This window comes from Pan troglodytes, chromosome 20 (assembly GCF_028858775.2).
Source record: "Pan troglodytes isolate AG18354 chromosome 20, NHGRI_mPanTro3-v2.0_pri, whole genome shotgun sequence".
Taxonomy (NCBI): domain Eukaryota; kingdom Metazoa; phylum Chordata; class Mammalia; order Primates; family Hominidae; genus Pan; species Pan troglodytes.
In genome coordinates this window covers 16600148-16625022 of record NC_072418.2, presented here as the reverse complement: position 1 = coordinate 16625022, position 24875 = coordinate 16600148, and the positions used below count along the sequence as shown (strand labels likewise).

The following is a 24875-nucleotide window of genomic DNA, read 5'->3' as shown; positions in this document are numbered from 1 at the left end:
CCACTGCGCTCCAGCCTGGGTGACGGAGGGAAACCCGGTCTCTAAAAAAAAAAAAAAAAAGCACCTTTCACAAGCACACTGTCCCTCCCCAAAACTGCTCCCCTAACAGGCGCCTCCCCATCCACTTCCAGGGGAACCAGGGGGTGGGTGGGAAGATCTAGCCTGGCCACCGAGGGTCTGAGCAAGAAACAGACAGGACAGAGCTGGGCTGAGTGTGGCCCTGGCTATTTTATTCCATGTGCTGGCCCTGGGGACCCAGCTGGGCCAGGTCGACGCCCCTGGGGAGACAGTGGGGCTCGGCCAGCCTCAGTGGCTTCTTTGGGGTGCAGGAGGGCTTTGGGGTTAAGGCTGGGGAGGAACAGGAAGTAAAGTGCTTGCAGGGGCCCTCGGGGCTTGGTCCCAGCCACCCTCCCTGCTCCGGGGCGGGCCAGAGGCCGGACACCCCTGGGCTGTGCAAACAGGACTCCCCAGGGCCCAGCCAGGCCTGGATGAGGGGCACATACTGGCTGGCAGGCATGGTTCCCAACACCCGCAGCCACGGAGGCTCTGGCTGGGCTGGGGGCCTGGATGAGGGGTGAGTCCAGAACCGATTGTCCGCTGATTGTCTGCTTGTCTGGTCCGTGGCTGTGTTGGCTCTTCCCGGTGTCAGGGCCTGCTGCCTGCTTTCTGGGGGCTGCCCGCCCCATGGGCTCCTCACCTGCGGAGCCGCTGCAGCTGGGGGAGAGGAGGCCACTGGGGTCATGGAGGTGGGCTACGACCACAGTGATCCCCCAACCACCCCATCTCCTAAGCTGCTTACCTCACTCTCTACCAGATTCCGCCTATAGAGTGCCTCCTTTGCAGCATCCTGTGGGGGATGGGCATTCAGCAGGTAGTCCCTGCAGGCCCCACCCTGCCCGCTGCCCAGTGCCCACCCGGCCCGCGACCAGCTCACCCTGCTGCCATCGTTGCCCAGGCGCCGGGCAGCCTCCGTGTAGAACTGCAGCTGCCGCTCCAGCTGGGCTGCGTATTCTGAGAATGGATGGTGGGGGGATGGGGGCTTAGGGTGGGGCCTCACTGCCCACAACCCTCCTGGACTGTGCCCATCCCCAAGCCCGTCCCCCGCCAGGTGCCCATCCCCAAGCCCGTCCCCCTCCAGGTGCCCATCCCTGAGCCCCTCCCCCTCCAGGTGCCCATCCCTGAGCCCGTCCCCCTCCAGGTGCCCATCCCCGAGCCCCTCCCCCTCCAGGTGCCCATCCCCGAGCCCCTCCCCCTCCAGGTGCCCATCCCCGAGCCCCTCCCTCTCCAGATGCCCATCCCTGAGCCCCTCCCCCACCAGATATGCATCCCTGAGCCCCTCCCCCCATGCCTATCCTGGAGCTCCTCCCCCACCAGATGCCCATCTCCAAACCCCTACCCCGTCGGATGCCCACACCCCCCTGCTCCAGCTGTGCCCTCTGCCACTGGCTGCGTTGCATGATGTCCTGGTACTGCTGGGCCACTTCTGGGGGCACCGGCCGCCGCGCCTGCCTGAGGGCCAGGATCTAGAGGATACAGAGGGTCCTGTGAGGATCCTGCCTGGGCCTGCAGACTCCCCAGTCCTGCCCCATGTAGCCCGGCAGGATGGATACCCACCTTCCGCTCCAGACGCTCTTGGTCAAACGCCAGCACACTGAGGCTATGCAGGGGCCGGGCTGATCTAAGGGGTGGAGGAAGGATAAGGGACTGCAGAGATTCCCCCCGCCCAACCCTGTTAATTCAAAAGACACACTGGGCCGGGCACAGTGGCTCACGCCTGTAATCCCTGCACTTTGGGAGGTGGAGGTGAGTGGATCATGAGGTCAGGAGTTCGAGACCAGCCTGGCCAATATGGTGAAACCCCGTCTCTACTAAAAATAGAAAAAAAATTAGCTGGGCATGGTGGTGTGCTCCTGTAGTCCCAGCTACTTGGGAGGCTGAGGCAGAAGAATTGCTTGAACCTGGGAGCTGGAGGTTGCAATGAGCCAAGATCACACCACTACACTCCAACCTGGGTGACAGAGCAAGATTCTGTCTCAAAAAAAAAAAAAAGAAAAAAGGCCGAGCATGGTAGCTCATGCCTGTAATCCCAGCACTTTGGGAGGCCGAGGCAGGCAGATCACCTGAGGTCGGGAGTTCGAGACCAGCCTGGCCAACATGGAGAAACCCCATCTCTACTAAAAATAGAAAAATTAGCTGGGCGTGGTGGCGCATGCCTGTAATCCCAGCTACTCAGGAGGCTGAGGCAGGAGAATCGCTTGAACCCCAGAGGCGGAGGTTGCTGTGAGCTGAGATTGCGCCATTGCACTCTAGCCTGGGCGACAGAGCTAGACTCTGTCTCAAAAAAAAAAAAAAAAAAAAAAAAGACACATTGGGCACTGGGGGTATGGTGGGAGACAGCCGAGACCCACCCGGTGTTGCTGATCCCAAAACCTAGCGGGGATGATGGCTGCACACCCAGGAAACTATGATGCCTAGTGGTCAGGGAGGGCTTCCTGGAGGAGGTAACAGCCAAGTTGGGATCCAAAGAAGGAATCAGAGGTGGGCAGAGGAACAAAGAACACCCCTACCCTAGGTAGGGGTGTTCAGGGCACTGGAACCCACAGAAGTCCAGAGGCCAGTGAAAACTATTCATGGACATGAACCACAGGAGGGAGTGGGGAGAGAGAAGCCTGGATATGTTGACAACGGTCAGATCACAAAAGGTTTTAAAGACCAAACCAAGGAGTTTAAACTGGATTCTCTGGGAAAAGGGGTGCCAAGAAAGGTTTTGCAGCAGGAGAGGGACATGGTCCAATTTGTGCCTGGTGGGAAACTGTCCAGGTGGGGCTGAGAGGGGAATTGGGTGTTTTCTCCAGCATGCCCTGGCCCAGATACCTACCTGTTCCCTGACTCCCTTGCAGGGGCAGGCACAGGAGGGGCCTTCCCTTTGGGCCCAGCAACCTGCTTCAGAGGAGAGAACCAGTCCTGTGAGTCCTGGGCCCCTGAACCAAGCTTCCCTCCCTGGGGTTGCTGATGGGTGGGGGTGGGGGGGTCTCACTGTGGGCACAGCTGCCGGCACAGGGTCAATGACCAGCCACCTCTCCGTCGTCGTCTCCAACTGCTGGGCTGTCAGTGGCTCCCGAATCCGGACCATTACCTCCAGTCGCCCCCCTGTGGGCCGGCGACCATCCAGGACCTGGGTGGGGGTAAGGAGAAACTGTTGGTGGGAAGCAGGAAGTGACTAGAGGCCCAGGGCCAGGACAAGGGAGAACAAGACTGGTTTCTTTTTTTTTTTCTGAGACAGAGTCTCGCTCTGTTGTCCAGGCTGGAGTGCAGTGGTGCGATCTGGGCTCACTGCAAGCTCCGCCTCCCGGGTTTACTTATGCCATTCTCCTGCCTCAGCTTCCCGAGTAGCTGGGACTACAGGCACCCACCACCATGCCTGGCTAATTTTTTTGTATTTTAGTAGAAACAGGGTTTCACCATGTTAGCCAGGATGGTCTCGATCTCCTGACCTCGTGATCTGCCCGCCTCAGCCTCCCAAAGTGCTGGGATTACAGGCATGAGCCACCATGCCTGGCCAAGAGTGGTTTCTAAAATATGAGCCCATGGTATGGCTGAGATACCAGTTGATCATAATGGAGTGGGGTACTGCAAGTATTTAGGGCTGGGCAGTAGGGAGGTCTGAGGCTCTGAGGGGAGGGGCTGGGTCAACAGACAGGCTCATAGAGGGCTCAAGGCAGGAAGTGTTTTAATAATGTTAACGAGTAGCATGGCCATACCGGAGCATGCGGATGAATGTCCACCTCTCACCTCAAGGATCTCCCGGACCTCACATGCTGTCTCCAGTGCATCCAGCTTCAGCTGGGCTGTCCCCAGCACCCGGTCAGTCTTGAACAGCCCCCTGTGTGCATGTGTGTGTAGTGGGGACAGGATGGTTGGTTCAGAGGAGCTCCCCTCCCCTGGAGCCCACCCAGTGGCCATGGCTCTCTCTAGCTCACCCCTTGTGAACCACTTCGAACTTGATGCCCTTGGTCTGGATGGCCCTTCGGAAGCCACGGTGGCTGCGGTTGATGCAGAGTTTGAACTGCTCCTTGAACTCTGCAGGAGGAAGGAGGGAGAGGAAGTTGGGTGGGGTCAGGCCATGGTCTTATGTCCCTTCTGCTGCAAGGGAGTAGGGGTAGGGTGCTTCCAGGCGAGGCTCACCAGGGGAGTCTGTGTTCTTGATCACACTGGTCTTGTCTTTCTGAGCTTCTTCCTATGACCAGAGAGGAGGCAGGAAATCTAGGAGGCCTGGGACCTGGCTTTGGCCCACTGAGGCTGCAGCCCTCCCCTCCTCAGCTCCCCACATACCACGTTGGGATAGGGGAAGTCAAACCGAACAAAGACATCCAGATCGCCAGGGGACAGTCCTGTGGGCAAACAACGGTCAGAGCTGGGCAGAGAGGGGGTCCCCATGACCCTGACCCCTGCCTACAGCCCCCTCACCTGGGGGTGTGGGCAAGTTGATGCCCTTCACGATGAAGAGGAGCATGTCGTTGCTGCTGAGGTCAGGGAAGATCCTTCCAGGTGGGCAGGTGGGCAGGCAGGTGGGCAGGGAAACAGAGGCACCTCAGTCCCACTGCCCGCCTGCCTTCTCTTCCCCCAGTGGGGGCAGGGAACAAACCCCACCCTGGCCTTCGGGGGTGTCTCAGCTCCTGGGCTCATTTTAGAATCAGACAGACTAGAGTTCTCTGTTCAGGTTGGCAATGGATCACTTTCGAGTCTTTTCTTCAGTCTGTGTATATTTATTTGGTACCTACTGTGTGCTAGGTACCCTAGCTGCTGGGTGATATTCCCTTCACTTAATAGTTGTTGAGTCCTACTAAGCATCAGCCAGTGCCCTAGCTGCTGGGAGATCTTTCCTTCATTTCCCAATGTTTCTTGAGCACCTACTATGTGCCAGCCAGTACCCCAGCTGCTGGGGGACCTTCTTTTCACTTAATATATATGTGTGTGTGTGTGTGTGTGTGTGTGTGTGTGTGTGTATATATATATATATATATTTTTTTTTTTTTTTTTTTTAGACAGAGTCTTGCTCTGTCGCCCAGGCTGGAGTACAATGGTACGACCTCAGCCCACTGCAACCTCCACCTCCCAGATTCAAGAGATTCTTCTGCCTCAGCCTCCTGAGTAGCTGGGATTACAGCTGCCCGCCACCACTGCTGGATAATTTTTATATTTTTAGTAGAGATGGGTTTTCACCATGTTGGCCAGGCTGGTCTCGAACTCCCGACCTCAAATGATCCGCCTGCCTTGGCCTCCCAGCCTGGCCTCACTTAATATTTTTTGAGTCCTATTAAAGCACCAGCTAGTGTCCTAGTTGCTGAGGGACCTTCTATTCATTTCACAATATTTCTTTTTTTTTTTGAGACAGTCTCACTCTGTCGCCCAGGCTGGAGTGCAGCGCGATCTCTGCTCACTGCAAGCTCTGCCTCCCGGGTTCATGCCATTCTCCTGCCTCAGCCTCCTAAGAAGCTGGGACTATGGGCGCCTACCACCACGCCCGGATAATTTTGTGTATTTTTAGTAGAGACGGGATTTCACCGTGTTAGCCAGAATGGTCTCAATCTCCTGACCTCGTGATCCACCCACCTCAGCCTCCCAAAGTGCTGGGATTACAGGCGTGAGCCAGCACGCCTGGCCTCATTTCACAATATTTCTTGAGCACCTACTATGTGCCAGTCAGTACCCTAGCTGCTGGGGATCTAGAAGTAAATACCCATACCCTGTGCTCAATCTAGCTGAGTGGACAGATGAGCATAAGTACATAAATAGAAAAACAATAAAAAACTCAGCAGAGAGGGGAGAGTGGAGTGTGCTCAGAAGAGACTGCTTGGATAGATAGGGAGGGCCTCTTAGAGGGAAGGTGACATCATAGGTGACTCTAGATGTCAAGAGGGAGCTGCCACATGGAGACCTGAGGAAGAGGGTGAAGGCGGAAGAAATAGCTGATGCAGAGGCTTGGGGTAGGAACACACTTGGTTTGTAGGAGGGACCAAAAAGAGTCCCGTGTGGCCAAAGCTGAGTGAAGCGGGGACAGGAGGCAGAGAAGAGGTGACAGGGAGCCAGGCTGTGTGGAGATGGGGGAGCCAGGGTAAGGGGTGGGGGTTATCCCAAGGGCAGCTGGGAACCACCGGAGGGCCAGTGGCTGCACCTAACCTCATTTAGAAAGTGGAGAAAACGGGCCGGATGCAGTGGCTCACTCCTGTAACCCCAGCACTTTGGGAGGCCAAGGCAGGCGGATCATTTAAGGAGACCAGCCTGGCCAACTGAATGAAACCCTGTCTCTACTAAAAATACAAAAATTAGCTGGGCATGGTGGTGGGCACCTGTAGTCCCAGCTATTTGGGAGGCTGAGGCAGGAGAATTGCTTGAACCTGGGAGGCAGAGGTTGAAGTGAGCTGAGATTGCGCCACTGTACTCCAGCCTGGGTGACAAAGTGAGACTGTCTCAGAAAAAAATTTTTAAAAAAGGCCGGGAACGGTGGCTCACGCCTGTAATCCCAGCACTTTGGGAGGCCGAGGTGGGCGGATCACGAGGTCAAGAGATCGAGACCATCCTGGCTAACACGGTGAAATCCCGTCTCTACTAAAAATACAAAAAATTAGCCAGGCGTGGTGGTGGGCGGCTGTAGTCCCAGCTTCTCGGGAGGCTGACGCAGGAGAATGGCATGAATCCAGGAGGTGGAGCTTGCAGTGAGCAGAGATCACGCCCCTGCACTCCAGCCTGGGCAACAGAGTGAGACTCTGTCTCAAAATAAAAATAAAAATAAAGTGGAGAAAACAATCCCCGCTCCTCTGGGCATGGGAAGACTTGATAGTACCAAGACTAACACCCACCAAAGCCGTAACTCATCTCTGGTCCCCCGTGGACTCACCCAGGCCCTGGGACAAGATACACCTTTGCACTCTCTAGATCTTTCCCAAATGTGTCACTGTGACTGCACCCTCACCATCCTTCACTTGTATCTCATGCCTGCCCCAGAGCCTTTGCATGCCCTGTGCTCTTCCACCTATCCAAACTTTCCTCCAGATGTAAACCTTGTGCCAGCTTCTGGAGAGCACAACCCGCCCCAGCGCCACCAAAGGGCCACTGGGGCCACATGGTGGGGCGTAGATCAGGAGCCTTACTTGATGACGCTGAAGGTCCTTTGCTCAAAGCGGGCGGTGGGCGTGGGGAGACCCCGGGCGAAGGCTTGCTTCAGAATGTCCATGCTCCGCTTACAGTCCTCTGCCAACTTTTCAAACCTGCCGGTGGGAGGGCCCTGCTCATGTCCCTGGCCCTGGGGATGGGTGGCTGGGGGTGCGAGTGTCTGGCACAGGTCAGGGCACTTACTTGGTGGTTTCAGTGATGTTGCCCAGCTGAGTGAATTGGTTTGAGTGGTTCAGGCACATCTGGGGAAACAGAAGGCAGTGAGTCGAGGGAAGGGAAGAGAGGGGAAGGAGGGTCACGCCCCTGGGGGACGGGCTGGGGGCCTCCCCCTCACCTCATGCTGCTGCCGTATGAGCTTGGTGAGTTCACCATAGCGCCGGGCGGCCTCCTGAGACAGACCCGGGCCGGGCCGCTGGACCAGGGCAAAGTCGTCCTTGTTGACAGGGGCGGGCGGCACCTGGGGAGGACGAGGCTGGTGGCGGGGGTAAGGGGGAGAAGCAGGCCCACCTAGGGCTCTGCAGAAATGTCGTTCTTCCTTGACGAGGGGCATTCCCTGACCACGGCTCTGTCACCCTTCTCTGGTCTTTTTTTTTTTTTTTGAGATGGAGTCTCGCTCTGTTGCCCAGGCTGGAGTGCAATGGCGGGATCTCGGCTCACTGCAACCTCCGCCTCCCGGGTTCAAGTGATTCTCCTGCCTCAGCCTCCTGAGTAGCTGGAATTACAGGCGCCTGCCACCACACCTGGCTAATTTTTGTATTTTTAGTAGAGACAGGGTTTCACCATGTTGGCCATACTGGTCTCGAACTCCTGACCTCAAGTGATCTGCTGGCCTTGGCCTCCTTAATTGCTGGGATTACAGGCATGAAAGACCATGCCCGCCCTCTGTTCTTTCTTCTTGATTCTTCCATTGTCCCACTTAACAAGGGCATCCTTCAGTCACCCCAAAAATCATGTATGGTGCCGGGTGCAGTGGCTCATGTCTATAATCCCAGAACTTTGGGAGGCCGAGGTGGGTGGATTGCTTGAGCTCAAGAGTTTGAGAAATCACGTATGGAGCCCCTACTGTGCACTAGGCTCTGCTCTGGGGCTGGGGACACAAGGATGAAGAAGAGAGAACAAAATCCCTGCCCTCGTGGGGCTGACATTCTCTTGGGGGAGATGGGCAATAATCAGAAGAAATAAGTAAATCATATGAGAGAGTAGAAGGTGATACATGCCACAGGGAGAGGCAGAGTTGGGAGGAGGAGCAGAGGGATCTGGGTGACAGGGATGGATTTTAGACAGGTCAGGGTAGGCCTCCTGGAGATGCTGATGTCTGAGCAGAGACCTAATGAGGGGAGAAAGTGAACCACACAGGTGTCTGTGGGAAAAGCATTCAGGCAGCGGGAACTGCATGTGCAAAGGCCCTGAGGTTGCAGAGTGCCTGGTGTTTGAGGCTACCAGACAGCAAGGGGAAGAGTGAGCGAGGGGGTGGGTGAAAGAGAAGGGGCAGGCCGGGCACAGTGGCTCATGCCTGTAATCCCAGCACTTTGGGAGGTCGAGGCAGGTGGATGGCCTGAGGTCAGGAGTTCAAGCCCAGCCTGGCCAACATAGTGAAACCCCATCTCTACTAAAAATATAAAAATTAGCCGGGCATGGTGGCGTGTGCCTGTAGTTCCAGCTACTCGGGAGACTAAGGCAGGAGAATCACTTGAGCCTGGGAGGTAGAGGTTGCAGTGAGCTGAGATCGTGCCACTGCATTCCAGCCTGGATGACAGGGCGAGACTCCGTCTCAAAACAAAACAAAACAAAACCAAAACAAGAAAGAGACCAGGCAAGGGAGGTGATGGGGCAGATGGTGCAGGCTTCATGGGCCATGATAAGGTGCTGTATTTATTTGTGTGTTTCTTGTGGTCTCTCAATTAGAACATCCACTCCATGACAGTGAGTCTCACTGTGTTTCCCAGGCTGGTTTTGAGCTCCTGGCCTCAAGCGATCCTCCCACCTCAGCCTCCCAAGTAGCTGGAATTACAGGTGTGACCCACCATGTCCAGAGAGAGTGTGGATTTTTGCCTTTTTTGCTTAAGGCCATGCTCCAGTGCCCAGCAAAGACTACATGTCCCAGGCTCCTCTGAGGCTAAATGTAGCCATGTGACTGTTTGGGCCAATGGGAGGCAAGCAAAAGTGATGTCACTTCCTTAAACTGGGTGGCCTTTGCTGGGCGCCCAGTTAAAGCTCCTCAAATGTTTCCTATTATGAGTACTATTCTATCACATGAGGAATCCTGGCTGGCTTTCTTTGAGGCGGGGGTGGCCATCCCCACTTCTCTGAGAAAAATGATGCTCAGAGAAAAAGGAATGGTCCTGTCCGAAGTGGCAGAATCTAAGTGTCTCCCCAAACCTGATCCCCTCCCCTTCCCTAGTAATGGAGCTCAGGCTGGTCACACAGTGCACCAACAAGAGACTACATGTCCCAGCCTCCTCTGTGGCTAAATGTGGCCATGTTACTTAGTTCTGGCCAATGGGAGGCAAGCAATAGTGATGTCACTTCCTTTAAAAGGGACTACTAGCTCTGCCTCTTTCTCTAATCCTTCTAACAGAATCCACTTGGATCATGTGGACAAGGACAACCCCCTCGGGTGCAGCAAAGCAATAAGGTGGAAGAAACTCAGGCCCTGGAGGACCTCCCATTTGCAGAGCCCAGACTGCCCTAGGTGGTACATGCAAGAAACATAATAAATGTCTGTCTCCTTTCAGCCACTGTCTTGGGAGGACCTATTTGCTACAGCAGCTGGACCCTGACTAATACACTTCTAGTTCACGTGGCTGCTAAGGGGCAGGAGCCTGACAAGTGGGTGCCTGGGCAGTTCCCGCAAGCTCAGAAGGTTCACCTTGGTGATGTCCACAGGCAGCCCATTGCGCGAGGCCTCCAGCATAGGCTCCAGTCCCTTGGCCTGGCGCAGGTGCATCTTGGCACCCTCCACATCGTTTTTCTGCTTGGCTCGCAGTGCGGCCTGCAGGAGCTGCTTCTTGCGGCCCTCTAGGAAGGCCAGCTGCTGCTGGGCTGTGGGCATAGGAGCTGCTGTGGGTGCTGCCCAGGCCACAGCCAGGCAACAGGCAGCTGGGGCGGGGAGGGGGAACTTACCTCTGGTGGATGTGGCTTTGGGGGGCGCTTTGGCTGCTGGGGCTGATCCCGACTGGGGAGCTCTTGAGGGTGGGGCTTTGGGCTGGGCTGTGGGGGCCACAGGGCTGTTCTGCTGTAGAGGAAGAGAGAGGATGTTAGAGATTTCATAGCGCCTGTGATGAGTCCAGTTCCCAAGGATCAGGGTCTGATGCTGACAACAGTGATCATTTAGTGGGCTCCCAGGACTTTGCTACCCCCCTGCCTCACTCAAAGCCCCTGGCCCCAAACACCCTTTTTTTTTTTTTTTTCTGAGACAGAGTCTCACTGTATTGTCCAGGCTGGGGTGCAGTAGCACGATCTTGGCTCACTGCAACCTCTGCCTCCCGGTTCAAGGAATTCTCACCAAACACTTTTTTTTTTTTTTTAATTGTTTTGGAGATGAGGTCTTGCTCTGTCACCCAGACTGGAGTACAGTGGCATGACCATGGCTCACTGCAGCCTTGAACTCCTTAGTTCAGGCGATCCTCCCACCTCAGTCTCCCAAGTAGCAGGGACTACAGGTGAGTCCCACCATGCCTGGCTAATTTTTAAAAATTTTTTTGTAGAGATGGGGGTCTCACTATGTGGCCCAGGATGGTCTCAAACTCCTGGCTTCAAGCGATCCTCCCATCTTGGATTCCCAAAGTGCTGGGACTACAGGTGTGAACCACTACGCCCGGCCCCAACCCTCAAACCTTCTTAGGCACCTCATCCTCTTCATCCTCTGGGCCTTCTTCCTGGTTGGCCAGCTTCATGGCAGTCTCCAGGACGCCTACCAGACTCTGCTGGGTGGGCTTGGTGGCCTCCAGGCCCTGGATTGGTGGGAAGCCTGGGTGGCCAGTCAAGGCCTGGTTATTGTGTGTCAGGATGGAGACCAACTCACACCATTATGGTGGAGATGCAGATTCCTCTCCCACCTACAGAGTCTTGGGCCTTTATTTTTTTTTAATTTATTATTATTATTTTTTTGAGACAGGATCTCGCTCTGTTGCCCAGGCTGGAGTACAGTGGCATGATCTGGAGTGGGACTGCAGGTGTGCACCACCACACCAGGCTAATTTTTAAATTTCTTGTAGCCACGGGGTCTTGCCACGTTGCCCAAGCTGGTCTTGAACTCCTGGCCTCAAGTGATTTTCCCACCTCAGCCTCCCAAAGTGCTGGGATTACAGACATGACCACCTCGTCCAGCCGGTTTGCCAATTTCTACGGTGCAGACACATCATGTCCAATGTCAAGCTCTCACTGATTAACAAGTTTACAAAACCCTTGAATATGTTGTATTCAGCTCCCTGAGCCTGTGCTATGGGGAGTAATAGCATCTGCCAAGGCTCAGAGGCTGGAGGAACAGGAGCTTGGGGCACAGCCTGCCAGCGGCGGGCCTGCCAGGGGCGGGGCCTCTGGGGGCGGGGCCTACTGGGGCGAGGCCTACAGGGGCAAGGCCTACCTGGGGGCACGGGCAATTCAGCGACGTCCACCGCTCGGCCAGCCTTGTGGGCTCGGATGGCATCTTGGTATTGCTGCAAGGACCACAGGTATTAGGGCTGCCTGTGGGAGGGCTCCCGGGCTGCCCACTCGCCCCACCTCCCCCAGAACCCCCGGGGCACCTTGACGATGCGCTCGTGCATTCGAGCTTTCCGCTGGTCCCCCTTGCTCTTGGCCTGGGCTGCGGCCACCTGGTACCGCTCCATCCGCTGCTCCAGCGCCTCCAGCAGGGTCCTCGGGGGTGGGGGCACCTCTGGGCCGGACAGGGGGACAAGGTTAAGAGTCAACGGATGGGTAGACAGTCTGGCTCCAGCCTGCCCTCAACCCCAGAGGGTCCCAGAATCTACCTGGTGTGGAGGGCGCCATAGCGGGGGTCGGAGGCTGCGACGGTGGTGACGGTGGGTCTGGGGGCAGCTGGTCTGGGGACAGAGAGGTCCAGGCCAATGAGGGGCTTGTTAGCTGCACCCCCCACAAGCTGGTCTGGCCTGAGGGTGGTCTCTGGGCCTGACCAACAGGGGTGGCAGCATCAAGGAGAACTTAGTGTATGCCTGAAACCATCCCAGAGAGTGGGCATGGCAGGGTCCTCACCGGGTGGAGGGGGCAGGCAGGAGAGGTCCACGGGTTCACCCCGGCTCAGGGCCTCCAAGACAGCATCAAAGCTCTGGGAGAAGGAAGAGGAGATTAGAAGAAGAGGTGCAGTTGGGGGCTGGGACCCCGTGGGGAGCCTCCGGGCCCTTCCATGCCACCGAGGACTTCTAGCTCCCTCCCTTCCATTTGTGCCATCTTGCTTAATCCTCTTCCAATGCACGTGCCCATTTCACAGAGGGGGTAAACTGAGGCTCCAAGACTTACAGCAAACTATTGCTAGGGAGTGACCAGGCTAGGATGCAAATTTGGGTGCTTTGCCACCAGGCCACGTGGGAAGCATCCTGCCCCATCCCTCCAGTCCTGTCCGTCAGGCTGGACGCACCTTAGCCACGCGGAAGTGTCTAGCGGCAGCAGTGGTATCTCCCTGCTGCTTGGCGTGGAGGGCAGCCAGCTTGTAGTCGCGCTGGCGGCTCTGCAACTGGGCCAGAGGGCCAGGGCTGCAGGGACCTGGAAGGGAGAACAACATACAGGAAGCCTCCAGGGCCTGGGCCAAGTTCACCGTGTAAACCATTTGTTATTTATTTATTTAATTTTTTTTTCTTTTTCAGACAGAGCCTCACTCTGTTGCCCATGCTGGGGTACAGTGGCGCAATCTCAGCTCACTGCAACTTCCGCCTCCTGGGTTCAAGTGATTCTCCTGCCTCAGCCTCCTGAGTAGCTGGGATTACAGGCACATGCCCGGCTAATTTTTATGTTTTTAGTAGAGACAGGGTTTCGCCGTGTTGGCCAGGCTGGTCTCAAAGTCCTGACCTCAGGTGATCCGCCCACCTTGGACTCCCAAAGTGCTGGGATTATAGGTGTGAACCACCGCGCCTGGCTTTAATGTATTTTTTGAGACTGGGTCTTGCTCTGTTGCCCAGACTGGAGTGCAGTGGCACAATCTTGGCTCACTGCAACCTCCGCCTCCCAATTTCTGGCTAATTTTTGTATTCTTAGTAGAGACGGGGTTTCACCATGTTGGCCAGGCTGGTCTCAAACTCCTGACCTCAAGTGATCTGCTCACCTTGGCCTCCCAAAGTAGGATTACAGGTGTGAGTTACCGTGCCTGGCCATATTTAATGTATTTTTTTTTAAAGAGATAGAGTCTTGCTCTGCTGCTCACTGTAGCCTCAGACACCGGGCTTAGGCGATCCTCCCATCTCAGCTTCCTGAGTAGCTGGGGCTACAGAGCATGCACCTGCATGCCCGGCTGGTTTTTTAATTTTTTTTGTAGAGATGGGGTCTTACTATGTTGTCCAGGCTAGTCTCAAACTCCTGGGCTCAAGCGATCCTCCCACCTCAGCTTCCCAAAGTGCAGAGATTACAGGCATGTGCCACCATGCCCGACTCACTTTTTAAATATATCCTGGGACTCACTTTAAGCAGTTGGGAATTTTGAGTCTTCTCTTATTTCCATCCACGTCCCCCACAGAAATTTATGCTAACATGATATAGCTGTGTGTTTGAAAGCCTTTTTTGCCTACCCTATTGTATATTTATACAACCAAAATATATTTATGCAGTGTGTTTGCAAAGTTAGGAAACCCAGTATTCAGTGCTTTTTAAACAGTGTGTTAGTTACAGTTTCAAATAATATGCTCAGTATGTTTTCTGGGGAAGTACCTCAAAGTTTAAAGCTATAAGTGCAATTCTTAGTATAAAATAACACAGTACAATAAAGACACCACCCAGTGTCTACAAAATCTGGAAACACCCAGAAAATGGCACGCAGTATCTTTTTTTCAGACTAACAACTGGACCCATCACTTTAAACTTAGGCTTACTTCCCTGAAAATATGTTTGAAGGTAGAAGTGACACACCTTTGACATTGTATTGGTTTTATTTCCTGTGATTATAAATCTTTCATTGTTAAAAACAATGTTTTTCCGGGTTGAATTATTGTTATAATTATTACTAGCATGTAATTGAGCAAAACGTAAATACATCAAGCTTATTTTATTTTATTTTTTTGGAGACAGGGTCTCATTCTGTCACCCAGGCTGGAGTGCAGTGGTGCAATCACAGCTCACTTCAGCCTCAACCTTCCAGGCTCAAGTGATTCTCCCACCTCAGCCTCCCAAGTAGCTGGGACTACAGGCATGCACCACCATGGCTGGCTAATTTTTAATTTTTTATAGAGACACAGTTTCCCTATGTTGCCCAGACAGATCTCGAACTCCAGGGTTCAAGCGATCCTCCCACCTTGGCCTCCCAGAGTGCTGGAATTATAGGTGTGAGCCACCACACCCGGCTGAGCTTTTTGGGTTGGTTTGTTTGTTGAGACAGAGTCTTGCTCTGTCGCCCAGACTGGAGTGCAGTGGTGTGATCGTGGCTCACTGCAACCCCTGCCTTCTGGGTTCAAGTGATTCTCTTGCCTCATCCACCCGAGTGGCTGGGACTACCAGCATGCACCACCACGCCCAGCTAATTTTTGTATTTTTAGTAGAGATGAGGTCTCACCATGTTGGCCAGGGCTGGTCTTAAACTCCTGGCCTAAAGTGATCCGCCCACTTTGGTGTCCCAAAGTGCTGGGATTACAGGTGTGAACCACCACGTCCAGCCCCTGCTGAGCTATTTGATAGTTTTGGTGCACCAAGAGCAAAATTCTACCAGAAATGTACCTCTTGCTGACATAATTGGAGCTGGGTCCAATCCCTAACAATCAACTCGTTTCTCCCATTCAATCCTCTTCTGTTTTTTCTTTTTTTAGAGATAAGATCTTGCTCTGTTGCCCAGACTTGGAGTGGCACGATCACGGCTCACTGCAGCCTTGAACTCCTGGACTCAAGCGAACCTCCCACCTCAGCTTCTCGAGGAGCTGGGACTAAAGGCATGCACTACCACACCCGGCTAATTTCTTAATTTTTATGTAGAGATGGGTTCTTGCTATGTTGCCTAGACTGCTCTTGAACTCCTGGCCTCCCAAAGTGCTGGGATTACAGGCATGAGCCACTACATCTGCACTTTTTTTCTTTTTTAAAGTGTTGAGGCCAGGGGTGGTGGCTCACGCCTGTAATCCCAGCATTTTGGGAGGCGGAGCAGGCAGATCACCTGAGGTCAGGAGTTCGAGACCAGCCTGGGCAGCAACATAGTGAAACCCCATCTCTACTAAAAATACAAAAATTAGCTGGGTTTGGTGGTGGGCGCTTGTAATCCCAGCTATTCGAGAGGCTGAGGCAGGTGAATCACTTGAACCTGGGAGGCGGAGGTTGCAGTGAGCTGAGATCGCGCCATCGCACTCCAGCCTGGAAACAAGAGCGAGACTCCGTCTCAAAAAAATTAAAGTATTGAGAAACCTACTTCACATTAACAAACAGATTGGAAGACACAGAATTTTGTTACTGTGATGTCTTTGTATTTGAACTCCTGACAAGTTTTATGCCAAACTTCCATTGTGAAAAATTTTTGGTCGTTTCAGTTGACAATTTCAGGTGACAATTCCAGTAATCCTTGAACTTTGCCAAAAACAATGGCTTGGAAACTAGCTTGGTTGCAGAAGGATTTAGTGACCCAGTGTTTGCTTTCTCAAACCCATGCCAGTATTTTGAGTTGTCTCTTTGCTTCCTGCCAGGGAAGTGTTTGGACCTGGGGCAAAGCCCCGTGTTCATATCACAAAGAGAGGGAGGGAGGCCTTCCTTTCCTAGGGGGAGGTTAGGAAGAAAAACCTCTTAGAAGATATGTTCTAGCTTGGGCGACATGGCACCTCTACAAAAAGTACAAAAATTAGCTGGGCATGGGGCACGGTGGCATATGCCTGTAATCCCAGCTACTCAGGAGGCTGAGGCGGGAGGATTGCTTGAGCCTGGGAGGCAGGTTGCAGTGAACTGGGATCATGCTACTGCACTCCAGCCTGGGCAATAGAGTGAGACTCTGTTTCAAAAAAAAAAAAAAAAAAAAAAAAGGGCGATGAGGCCTGGCGTGGTGGCTCATGCTTGTAATCCTAACACTTTGGGAGGCCGAGGCAGGCGGATCACGAGGTCAGGAGATCGAGACCATCCTGGCTAACACAGTGAAACCCCGTCTCTACTAAAAATACAAAAAATTAGCCAGGTGTGGTGGCATGCACCTGTAATGCCAGCTACTCAGGAGGCTGAGGCAGGAGAATTGCTTGAACCCAGGAGGCAAAGGTTGCAGTGAGCCGAGATCGCACCACTGCACTCCAGCCTGGGTGACAGAGCGAGACTCCGACTCAAAAAAAAAAAAAAAAAAAAATTAGCCAAGTGTGTGGTGCATGCCTGTAGTCCCAGCTACTGGTGAAGGTGAGGGAAGATCCCTTGAGCCCAGGCAGTTGAGGCTACAGTGAGCTATGATCACGTCACTGCACTCCAGCCTGGGTGGAGTAAGACCCTGTCTCAAAGAATTAAAAAAGGCCGGGCACAGTGGCTCATGCCTGTAATCCCAGCAAATTGGGAGGCCAAAGTGGGTGGATCACCTGAGGTCAGGAATTCGAGACCAGCCTGGCCAACAAGGTGAAACCCCATCTCTACTAAAAATACAAAATTAGCCAGGTGTGGCATATGCCTATAATCCCAGCTACTTGGGAGGCTGAGGCAGGAGAATCACTTGAACTTGGGAGGTGGAGGTTGTAATGAGCTGAGATCGTGCCATTGCGCTCCAGCCTGGGCAACAAGAACGAAACTCCATCTCAAAAAAGAGAACTAAAATAATTTTTAATGGCAAATGTGATCTATATTTTATCATAATATCATAATAACAACAAAAAAAACTCTCTGGGTATCCATGTCCTGCTTGGGAGGTATTCATGAACTCCAGGGGCTTGAAGACCCCAGGACTCAGGGTGTTGAAAATATCTCACAATCAATGCACAGCCTGCACCCCCTTAGAGCAGCATCCTGCCAGATGGCCCACTCGGATCCCATATCAGCCCGGCCCTGCCCATCACCTACCTGGGGGCATCTGGGGTTTAGCCAAGCCTGGAGATGAGGCTGGGGCGGTGGGAGAAGGTCCCTCCAGGGTGACCCTGGGCTCTGGGGCTGACGCGATTCCAGGGGCCGGCTGGGTGGGTGCAGGGCTGTAGGTAGGCGTGGACGCTGGGCCTTTTCCTATGGCCACTGGCGGCGGGATGTCCGCTTCGTCAATGGCATTGCCCTTCCGGACGGAGGCGAGCAGGTTTTCCAGTGTCTAAGATAAGGCATGAGTATTGGTTTGGGAGAAGCCAAGAGCTTGGTGCAGGGCATCAGGGTTGGGGGGGGTCCCTGTACCCTGCCCTCTGCCCACTTACTTTAAGCCCCCGATCGTAGCGCCGCATCTTGGCGCTGTCTCCAGCTTGTCTGGCGCTTTCAATTGCTGTGCGATAGAGCGCCAGCCTCTCCTGCAAGGTGGTCTCCAGCCCCGGATGAGGGGCCTCAGGCTTCGGCTGTGGGAGGGCAGGGGCACAGTGTGGGTGGTGACCCCACTTGGGATGCCCCTGTTAGCCCCTTCTGCAGTAACAGTCAGCCCTATGTCATCCCTGGACCCGCCTCCCCTGCCCCAGTGAGGCAGAAATCATGGTCCCCATTTCCCAGTGGAGGGAATGGGGTTTCAGAAGCGTCATGTCACCCGCCTGATATGGGTCACATGGCTGTTAAGGACAAGGGTGGGCCAGGCACGGTGGCTTACGCCTGTAATCCCAGCACTTTGGGAGGTCAAGGCAGGTGGATCACTTGAGGTCAGGACCAGCCTGGCCAACACAGAAACACCATCTCTACCAAAAAATACAAAAATTAGCCAGGCGTGGTGGCACACACCTGTAATCCCAGCTACTGGGGAGGCTGAGGTGGGAGGATCGCTTGAACCTGGGAGGCAGAGGTTGTAGTGAGCTGAGATGGCACCACTGCACTCCAGCCTGGGTGACACAGCAAGACTCCATCTCATAAAAAAGGCTAGGCCTTGAACCCCAGGCTGTCCGTTGGGTTGTGGTTCAAGGGAGTGGGGTCATCCAAACTGTACCTGGGCCACAGGAGGTGGGGTCTCTGAAGGCTTCTGCTCCTCTCCAAGGACCTCATTTAGCTCCGCCTGCAGGGACACACAGCCAGGGCAGGACATAAGGGCCTGCTGGATGGGGGCAACCAGATAAGAGCCCCCACCCCGCCCTCAGTGCTCACCAGCAGGTCATCATCAGCCTCCAAGTCGTCCTCATCCGTCCCCTCCTCCTCATCCTCATCCGGGTCTCTCATGCACAGGCTGGCCATCTTCTCAATGGCCTCCATCGGCAAGGGACCTGGCAGTAGGGGGACGCCCCAGGTGGACCAGGGTCGTACACCAAGAGCCCCCGTTTCCCATCCTGGACATGCTAGGTGATCCCACTTCTCGCTGACTTCCCCATTTCATCTCTTCCTTATTCAGCCTCAGGTCTGGGGCCCGGCTACCTGAATTCAAAACCCAGCTCTGCAGACCGGGCACAGTGACTCACGCCTATAATCCCAGCACTTTGGGAGGCCAAGGCAGAAGGATCACTTGAAGTCAGGCGTTCGAGACCAGCCTGGCCAACATGGTGAAACCCTGTCTCTACTAAAAATACAAAAATTAGGCCAGGCGCAGTAGCTTACGCCTGTAATCCCAGCACTTTGGGAGGCCGAGGCGGGTGGATCACAAGGTCAGGAGATCGAGACCATCCTGGCTAACACGGTGAAACCCCGTCTCTACTACAAATACAAAAAATTAGCCAGGCATGGTGGCGGGCGCCTGTGGTCCCAGCTACTCGGGAGCCTGAGGCAGGAGAATGGCGTGAACCTAGGAGGCGGAGCTTGCGGTGAGCCAAGATCGCGCCACTGTACTCCAGCCTGGGCGACAGAGCGAGACTCCGTCTCAAAAAAAAAAAAAAAAAAAATTAGCTGGGCATGGTGGCATGTAATCCCAGCTGCTAAAGAGGCTGAGGCAGGAGAATCACTTAAGCCCAGGAGGCAGAGGTCGCAGTGAGCTGAGATCGCGCCACTGCACTGCAGCCTGGGCAACAGAGCAAGGGTTTGTCTCCAAAAAAAAAAAAAAAAAAAAAAAAAAACCACACACACAACAACAACAAAAAAAACCCCAGCTCTGCAACTTTCTCTCTGTGAGACCTTCGGCAAGTGATGTCACCTCTCTGAGCCTCAGTTTCTCCCTCTGTGACACGGGGATGACAACAGTTCCTCCTTCATAGATAGGTTGGAGCAGAGAAGGTCAGTGAAGCTCTTAGAATAGCATATTGCCAATATCTTGTTATTAGTTATGTTACATTCTATAAAGCTGCTTTGAAGACTAAATTAATGACTATAAGACTGTTGCTCCTAGGGGAAATTTAAGCTTAGGTTCCTGTGAATCTCCACTCATAACCTTTTTTGGAGACAGGATCTTGCTCTGTCACCCAGGCTGGAGTGCAGTGGCCCAATCAGAGCTCACTGCAGCCTCAAACTCTTGGCCTCAAGTGATCTTCCTGCCTCAGCCTCCCGAGTAGCTGGGATTACAGGCATGCACCACCACAGCCAGCTCTGGTCACAAAATTTTAATCAACTGATCAATACACAACCTTGCTCTATGTGTGTTTCTGTTTGAAGACACCTTCCTGAATAGATATCGTTCATTCATTAACTTTGAATTCACAGCCAACAGCACAGTAGTTCATGCCTGAATGAAGCTTCTCTCTTTTTTGTTTTTTGGAAACAGGATCTTGCTCTGTTGCCCAGGCTGGAGTGCAGTGGCACAATCTCTGCCCACTGCAACTGCTGCCTCCTGGATTCAAGCGATTCTCATGCCTCAGCCTCCCAAGTAGCTGGGATTACAGGTGTTCGCCACCAAGCTTGGCTAATTTTTGTATTTTTAGTAAAGATGGGGTTTCACCATGTTGGCCAGGCTGGTCTTGAACTCCTGGCCCCAAGTGATCTGTCCACCTTGGCCTCCCAGAGTTCTGGGATTACATGCATGAGCCAATGTGCCTGGCTGACATGAGCTTATTGTGTGTGAGGGGGCCCTGGGTGAAATACTTACGGACTCCAGATTAACTCCTATAACATGGTTATTATTCCAGTTTTACAGATGGTGAAACTGAGGCCAAAGCACATGATGTGACTCATCAAGTCACATAACCAGTAAGTGGCAGAGCTCGGATTCCAACTCTCAGTCTCGGTCCAGACTTGATCTTTTTTTTTTTTTTTTTTTTTTTGAGACGGAGTCTTGCTCTGTCGCCCAGGCTGTAGTGCAGTGGTGCGATCTCGGCTCACTGCAAGCTCCGCCTCCCTGGTTCACGCCATTCTTCTGCCTCAGCCTCCTGAGTAGCTGGGACTACAGGCGCCTGCCATCACGCCCGGCTAATTTTTTTTGTTTTTTTGGTATTTTTAGTAGAGACGGAGTTTCACCGTGTTAGCCGGGATGGTCTCAATCTCCTGACCTCATGATCTGCCTGCCTCGGCCTCCCAAAGTGCTGGGATTACAGGCGTGAGCCACCGTGCCCGGCCTCAGAGTTGATCTTGACTCTCTTACCCAGATCATCGGCTCCAGGAGAACAGGGGTCTTCTCTGTCTTCTTTCCCCTACCTACCCAGTGCCCCCAGTTCTGCGCCTGAACCACTTGCAGGAGATCAGAAAATGTTCTGAGGGTGTGTTAACCATCTCACCTTTGCCTTTGAGCTTCTCCAGGGCTGGGGGCTGGCCCCCGACCAAAGCCAAGAACTCAGCCTCCAGTTCTTCATCGTTAGCTCCGTCCTCAGGGATCATCAGGCCATCTGGGGAGAGGTCAACCAGCAGGCCCAGCTAGGGGGACAGCAAGGGTTCAGTCAGACCTTTGGTTCACCACATGGCTAGAGGCAGCCATGATGGCCAGAGAGTCCCCTTGGGAGGAAGGAAACAAGGTCTCCCAGGGAAAGCCATTTCCCTGGGGAGTGCCAGGAGGCTGGAACAAGCCCAGAACAGGTGTTCCAAGATAGGCCAGGCCCTCTGGCACAGTTCAACCTGGGGCAAAGGGCAAGAGACCCAGCTCTTTTATCTGAATCCACACTTATGATGTGCTGCTGGGCCAAGTTCAGTGGGAAAAGCAGGCCCCTGGCTGGGCGCAGTGGCTCACGCCTGTCATCCCAGCACTTTGGGAGGCCAAGGCAAGAGGATGGCTTGTGTCTGGGAGTTCCAGACCAGCCTGGGCAATACAGTGAGACCCCCATCTCTACAAAAAAAAAAAAAAAGTTTTTTGTTTTTTGTTTTTTTTTGACACAGAGTCTCGCTCTGTCACCCAGGCTGGAGTGCAGTGGTGCAGTCTCAGCTCACTGCAACCTCCGCCTCCGGGGTTCATGCCATTCTCCTGCCTCAACATCCCGAGTAGCTGGGACTACAGGCGCCCGCCACCACGCCCGGCTAATTTTTTTTTTTGTATTTTTAGCAGAGACGGGGTTTCACCTTGTTAGCCAGGATGGTCTCGATCTCCTGACCTCATGATCTGCCCGCCTCGGCCTTCCAAAGTGCTGGGATTACAGGAAAAAAAACTTTTAAAAATTAGCTGGGAGTTGTGCTGTGTGCCTGTGGTCCCAGCTACTCGGGAGGCTGAGGCAGGAGGATCACTTGAGCCTGGGGAGATCAAGGCTGCAGTGAGCCATGACTGTGCTACGGCACTCCGCCTGGGCAACAGAGTAAAGCCCTGTTGAAAGGAAAGAAAGAAAGAAAGAGAGATGGAGCGGGGGAGGGAGAGAGGGAGGGAGGAAGGAGGGAAGGAAGGAAAAAAAGAAGGAAGGGAGGGAGGGAGGGAAGGAGGGAAGGAAGCAGGCTCCACACTTTGCCCAAAGCAAAGCTACTCTGTACACTTGGGCTTTTCTTTCCAGCATCCTCAGCAGAGGGGGGCTGTGTGGGAAGGTTGGGCTTCAAGAGCATGATGGCTGCATGCGGTGGCTCACGACTGTAATCCCAGCAATTTGGGAGGCCAAGGCAGGCAGGTCACCTGAGGTCAGGAGTTCGAGACCAGCCTAGCCAACATGGTGAAACCCCGTCTCTACTAAAAATACAAAAATTAGCTGGGCGTGCTGGCGGTGTCTGCAATCCCAGCTACTCGGGAGGCTGAGGCAGGAGAATTGCTTGAACCTGGGAGGTGGAGGTTGCAGTGAGCTGAGATTGCACCACTGAACTCCAGCCTGGGCAACAGAGCAAGACTCTGTCTCCAAAAAAAAAAAGAAGAGCAATTAGAAGCCCTGACGACAGGGCCAGGTGCAGTGGCTCACGCTTGTAATCCCAGCACTTTGGGAGACCAAGGTGGGGGGATCACTTGAGGTCAGCAGTTCGAGACTAGCCTGGTCAACATGGTGAAACCCCATCACTACTAAAAATACAAAAATTAGGCCGGGCACGGTGGCTCACGCCTGTAACCCCAGCACTTTGGGAGGCCGAGGCAGGCGGGTCACCTGAGATGGGGAGTTCGAGACAGACCAGCCTGACCAACAGGGAGAAACCCCGTCTCTACTAAAAAATACAAAATTAACCAGGCATGGTGGCGCATGCCTGTAATCCCAGCTACTCGGGAGGCTGAGGCAGGAGAATCGCTTGAACCCGGGAAGCGGAGGTTGCAGTGGGCCGAGATTGCGCCACTGCACTCCAGCCTGGGGCGAGAGAGCAAGACTCTGTCTCAAAAACAAACAAACAAAAAAAGAAGCCCTAACCACAATGCAGGTTTGCCATGCAGACCCGTCTTCCTATCTTGGCTAATGACCAATCATGATGTGATAACATCGTGTTTAACCATATGAAATTGCCTTTCCTGTAGGTAAAAAATGGCCAAATATTGGCAATTATGTATGGTTCCACCAACTAGTAATAATGATAATAGTAACATTTATTGAGTGCTATGTTCTAGCACTTTCCATAAACTATCTCAATGACTCTTTACAACTGTCCTGTAATGTAGGGTCTCTTGGAGGTCTCCATTTTTTATTTTTTATTTATTTATTTATTTTCAGAAGGAATTTATTTATTTATTTTGAGAAGGAGCCTTGCTCTGTCACCCAGTCTGGAATGCAGTGGCGCGATCTCAGCTCACTGCAACCTCCGCCTCTCAGTTCAAGCGATTCTCCCACCTCAGCCTCCTTAGTAGCTGGGATTACAGGTGCCCGCCACCATGCCCAGCTAATTTTTGTATTTTTAGTAGAGATGGGGTTTTGCCATGGCCTCCCAAAGTGCTGGGATTACAGGTGTGAGACACCGCCCCGGGCTTCCATTTTTAATTTTTTATCTTTATTTTAGAGAAGGAGTCTTGTTCTGTCACCCAGGCTGGAGCAGAAGTAGCACAATCATAGCTCACTGCGGTCTTGAACTCCTGGGCTCAAGCAATCCTCCCTTCTTAGCCTCCCAAGTAGTAGTACTACAGGCACATGCCACCATGCCCAGTTAGTCTTTTTATTTTTTGTCGAGACGGGGGTCTTGCTTTTGCCCAGGCTGGTCTCAAACTCTGGCCTCAAATGACTCTCCCACCTCTGCCTCCGCCTCCATCTCCTGAAGTGCTGGGATTATAGAGATCTCCATTTTACAGATGAGAAAGCTGAGGCTCAGAGCTGTAAAGTCAAGTGTCCGATGTACAGAGGCCAGGAGGGAACTTCAGGTCAGCCAGACTCTAATATCTGAACACCAAGCTATGTCCTGGGCTCCTTCCATCAAAACTGAGAAAAATCAAACTATCTGGTGCCTGGGGCAGAGAAGTCGGGAGAGTGAGAAGGGGTCCAGCCACAGTGCCATAAGCTTATGGCTGCAGCCCTGGATTTGTGATTAGCTCTGGCCAAGCTGTTAATCCCTATGACCTTGGGCAGATGTCTTCACGTCTCTGAGTCTCAAAGTCCTCATCTGTACAATGGAATAAAAAGAGTCTGACATGGCCCGACTGATGCAAGGGTTTGATGTGTCAAGTCCGAGGACTGCCCCTCCTCGACTGGAGCAGCTGTGGCAACAGGTGGCCCCGAACCCGGGGCAGGGCCCCAGGAGCTGGGGAGCCAAGGCCAGTAGGCCACACTTGGGTGGGGTTGGAGCCTCACCTGGGGGGAGGCGGGGACCGGGGCTTACCTGGGGGGCGGAGATCGGGCTTCCCTGCGGGGTGGGGCCCTTCCCTGAGCGAGTGACGGGGGTGGGGAGGGATCCCCAGGTCGGGCCGTGGGGTGCAGACTCACCTGGCGGGCGGCCGCGGCGCCTCTGCCCGGGGGTCCCGGGGGTCCTTTCCTCTTGTGCATCTTCAAGGCTGGATGCCCGGACCACCTGCCCCCAAGCCCGGCCTTGCCCTGCCTCCTTCCCCGGGCTCTGTCGCCGCGCACTCGCCCTTCCTGAGTCCTGCACTCCTCGTCGGCGCCCCGCGGCCGTCGATCCCGAGCCCTCGCTTCCCTGCTTGGCCGTCCCACTTCCGCCTCGGGCCTCGGGCGCCGCCGCACCGGAGCGCGGCCACTGGGCTCGCCGGGTCTGCCGAGCCGAAACTACAACTCCCGGCAGGTAGTGCGTGGGCGCGCATGCGCCTGGCGGGGGCGGTG

General features: G+C 54.0%; 1 protein-coding gene across 13 annotated transcripts; it reads right to left on the bottom strand.

Moving 5' to 3' along the window:
- Nucleotides 1-209: 209 nt before the first annotated feature.
- CC2D1A (coiled-coil and C2 domain containing 1A) lies at nucleotides 210-24871 on the bottom strand. 13 transcript variants are annotated; one of them, XM_054673910.1, is made up of 29 exons: nucleotides 24525-24871; nucleotides 21012-21147; nucleotides 18529-18644; nucleotides 18374-18439; nucleotides 17667-17801; nucleotides 17332-17566; nucleotides 12767-12891; nucleotides 12385-12457; nucleotides 12144-12215; nucleotides 11919-12049; nucleotides 11759-11831; nucleotides 11022-11143; nucleotides 10297-10408; nucleotides 10043-10215; nucleotides 7508-7630; nucleotides 7357-7415; nucleotides 7152-7268; nucleotides 4468-4541; nucleotides 4333-4391; nucleotides 4186-4237; nucleotides 3981-4080; nucleotides 3793-3883; nucleotides 3038-3175; nucleotides 2879-2943; nucleotides 1615-1678; nucleotides 1397-1523; nucleotides 935-1011; nucleotides 800-847; nucleotides 210-714 (listed from the first exon to the last, which is right to left on the bottom strand). In XM_054673910.1, the coding sequence occupies exons 1-29, from the start codon at nucleotides 24582-24584 to the stop codon at nucleotides 694-696; spliced, it is 2844 nt and encodes a 947-aa protein (XP_054529885.1). In that variant the 5' UTR covers nucleotides 24585-24871; the 3' UTR covers nucleotides 210-693. The 13 variants fall into 13 exon arrangements, with proteins under 13 accessions (XP_054529885.1, XP_016790758.1, XP_016790761.1 ...); XM_016935269.4 differs by having other exon boundaries at nucleotides 11010-11143; nucleotides 24525-24862; XM_016935272.4 differs by having other exon boundaries at nucleotides 2879-2940; nucleotides 11010-11143; nucleotides 24525-24862.
- Nucleotides 24872-24875: the final 4 nt, after the last annotated feature.

Bases quoted from the DNA above. Each gene is read 5' to 3' on its own strand.
- CC2D1A (XM_016935264.4), bottom strand. From the start codon at position 24,584: ATGCACAAGAGGAAAGGACCCCCGGGACCCCCGGGCAGAGGCGCCGCG. The intron at 12,892-17,331 runs GTAGGTGATGGG...TCTCCCTTCCAG, and splicing joins TAAACCCCAGATGCCCCCAG to GTCCCTGCAGCCCTGGCCCT. The intron at 1,012-1,396 runs GTAGGGGTTTGG...ATCCATTCTCAG, and splicing joins GGGTGTGGGCATCCGACGGG to AATACGCAGCCCAGCTGGAG.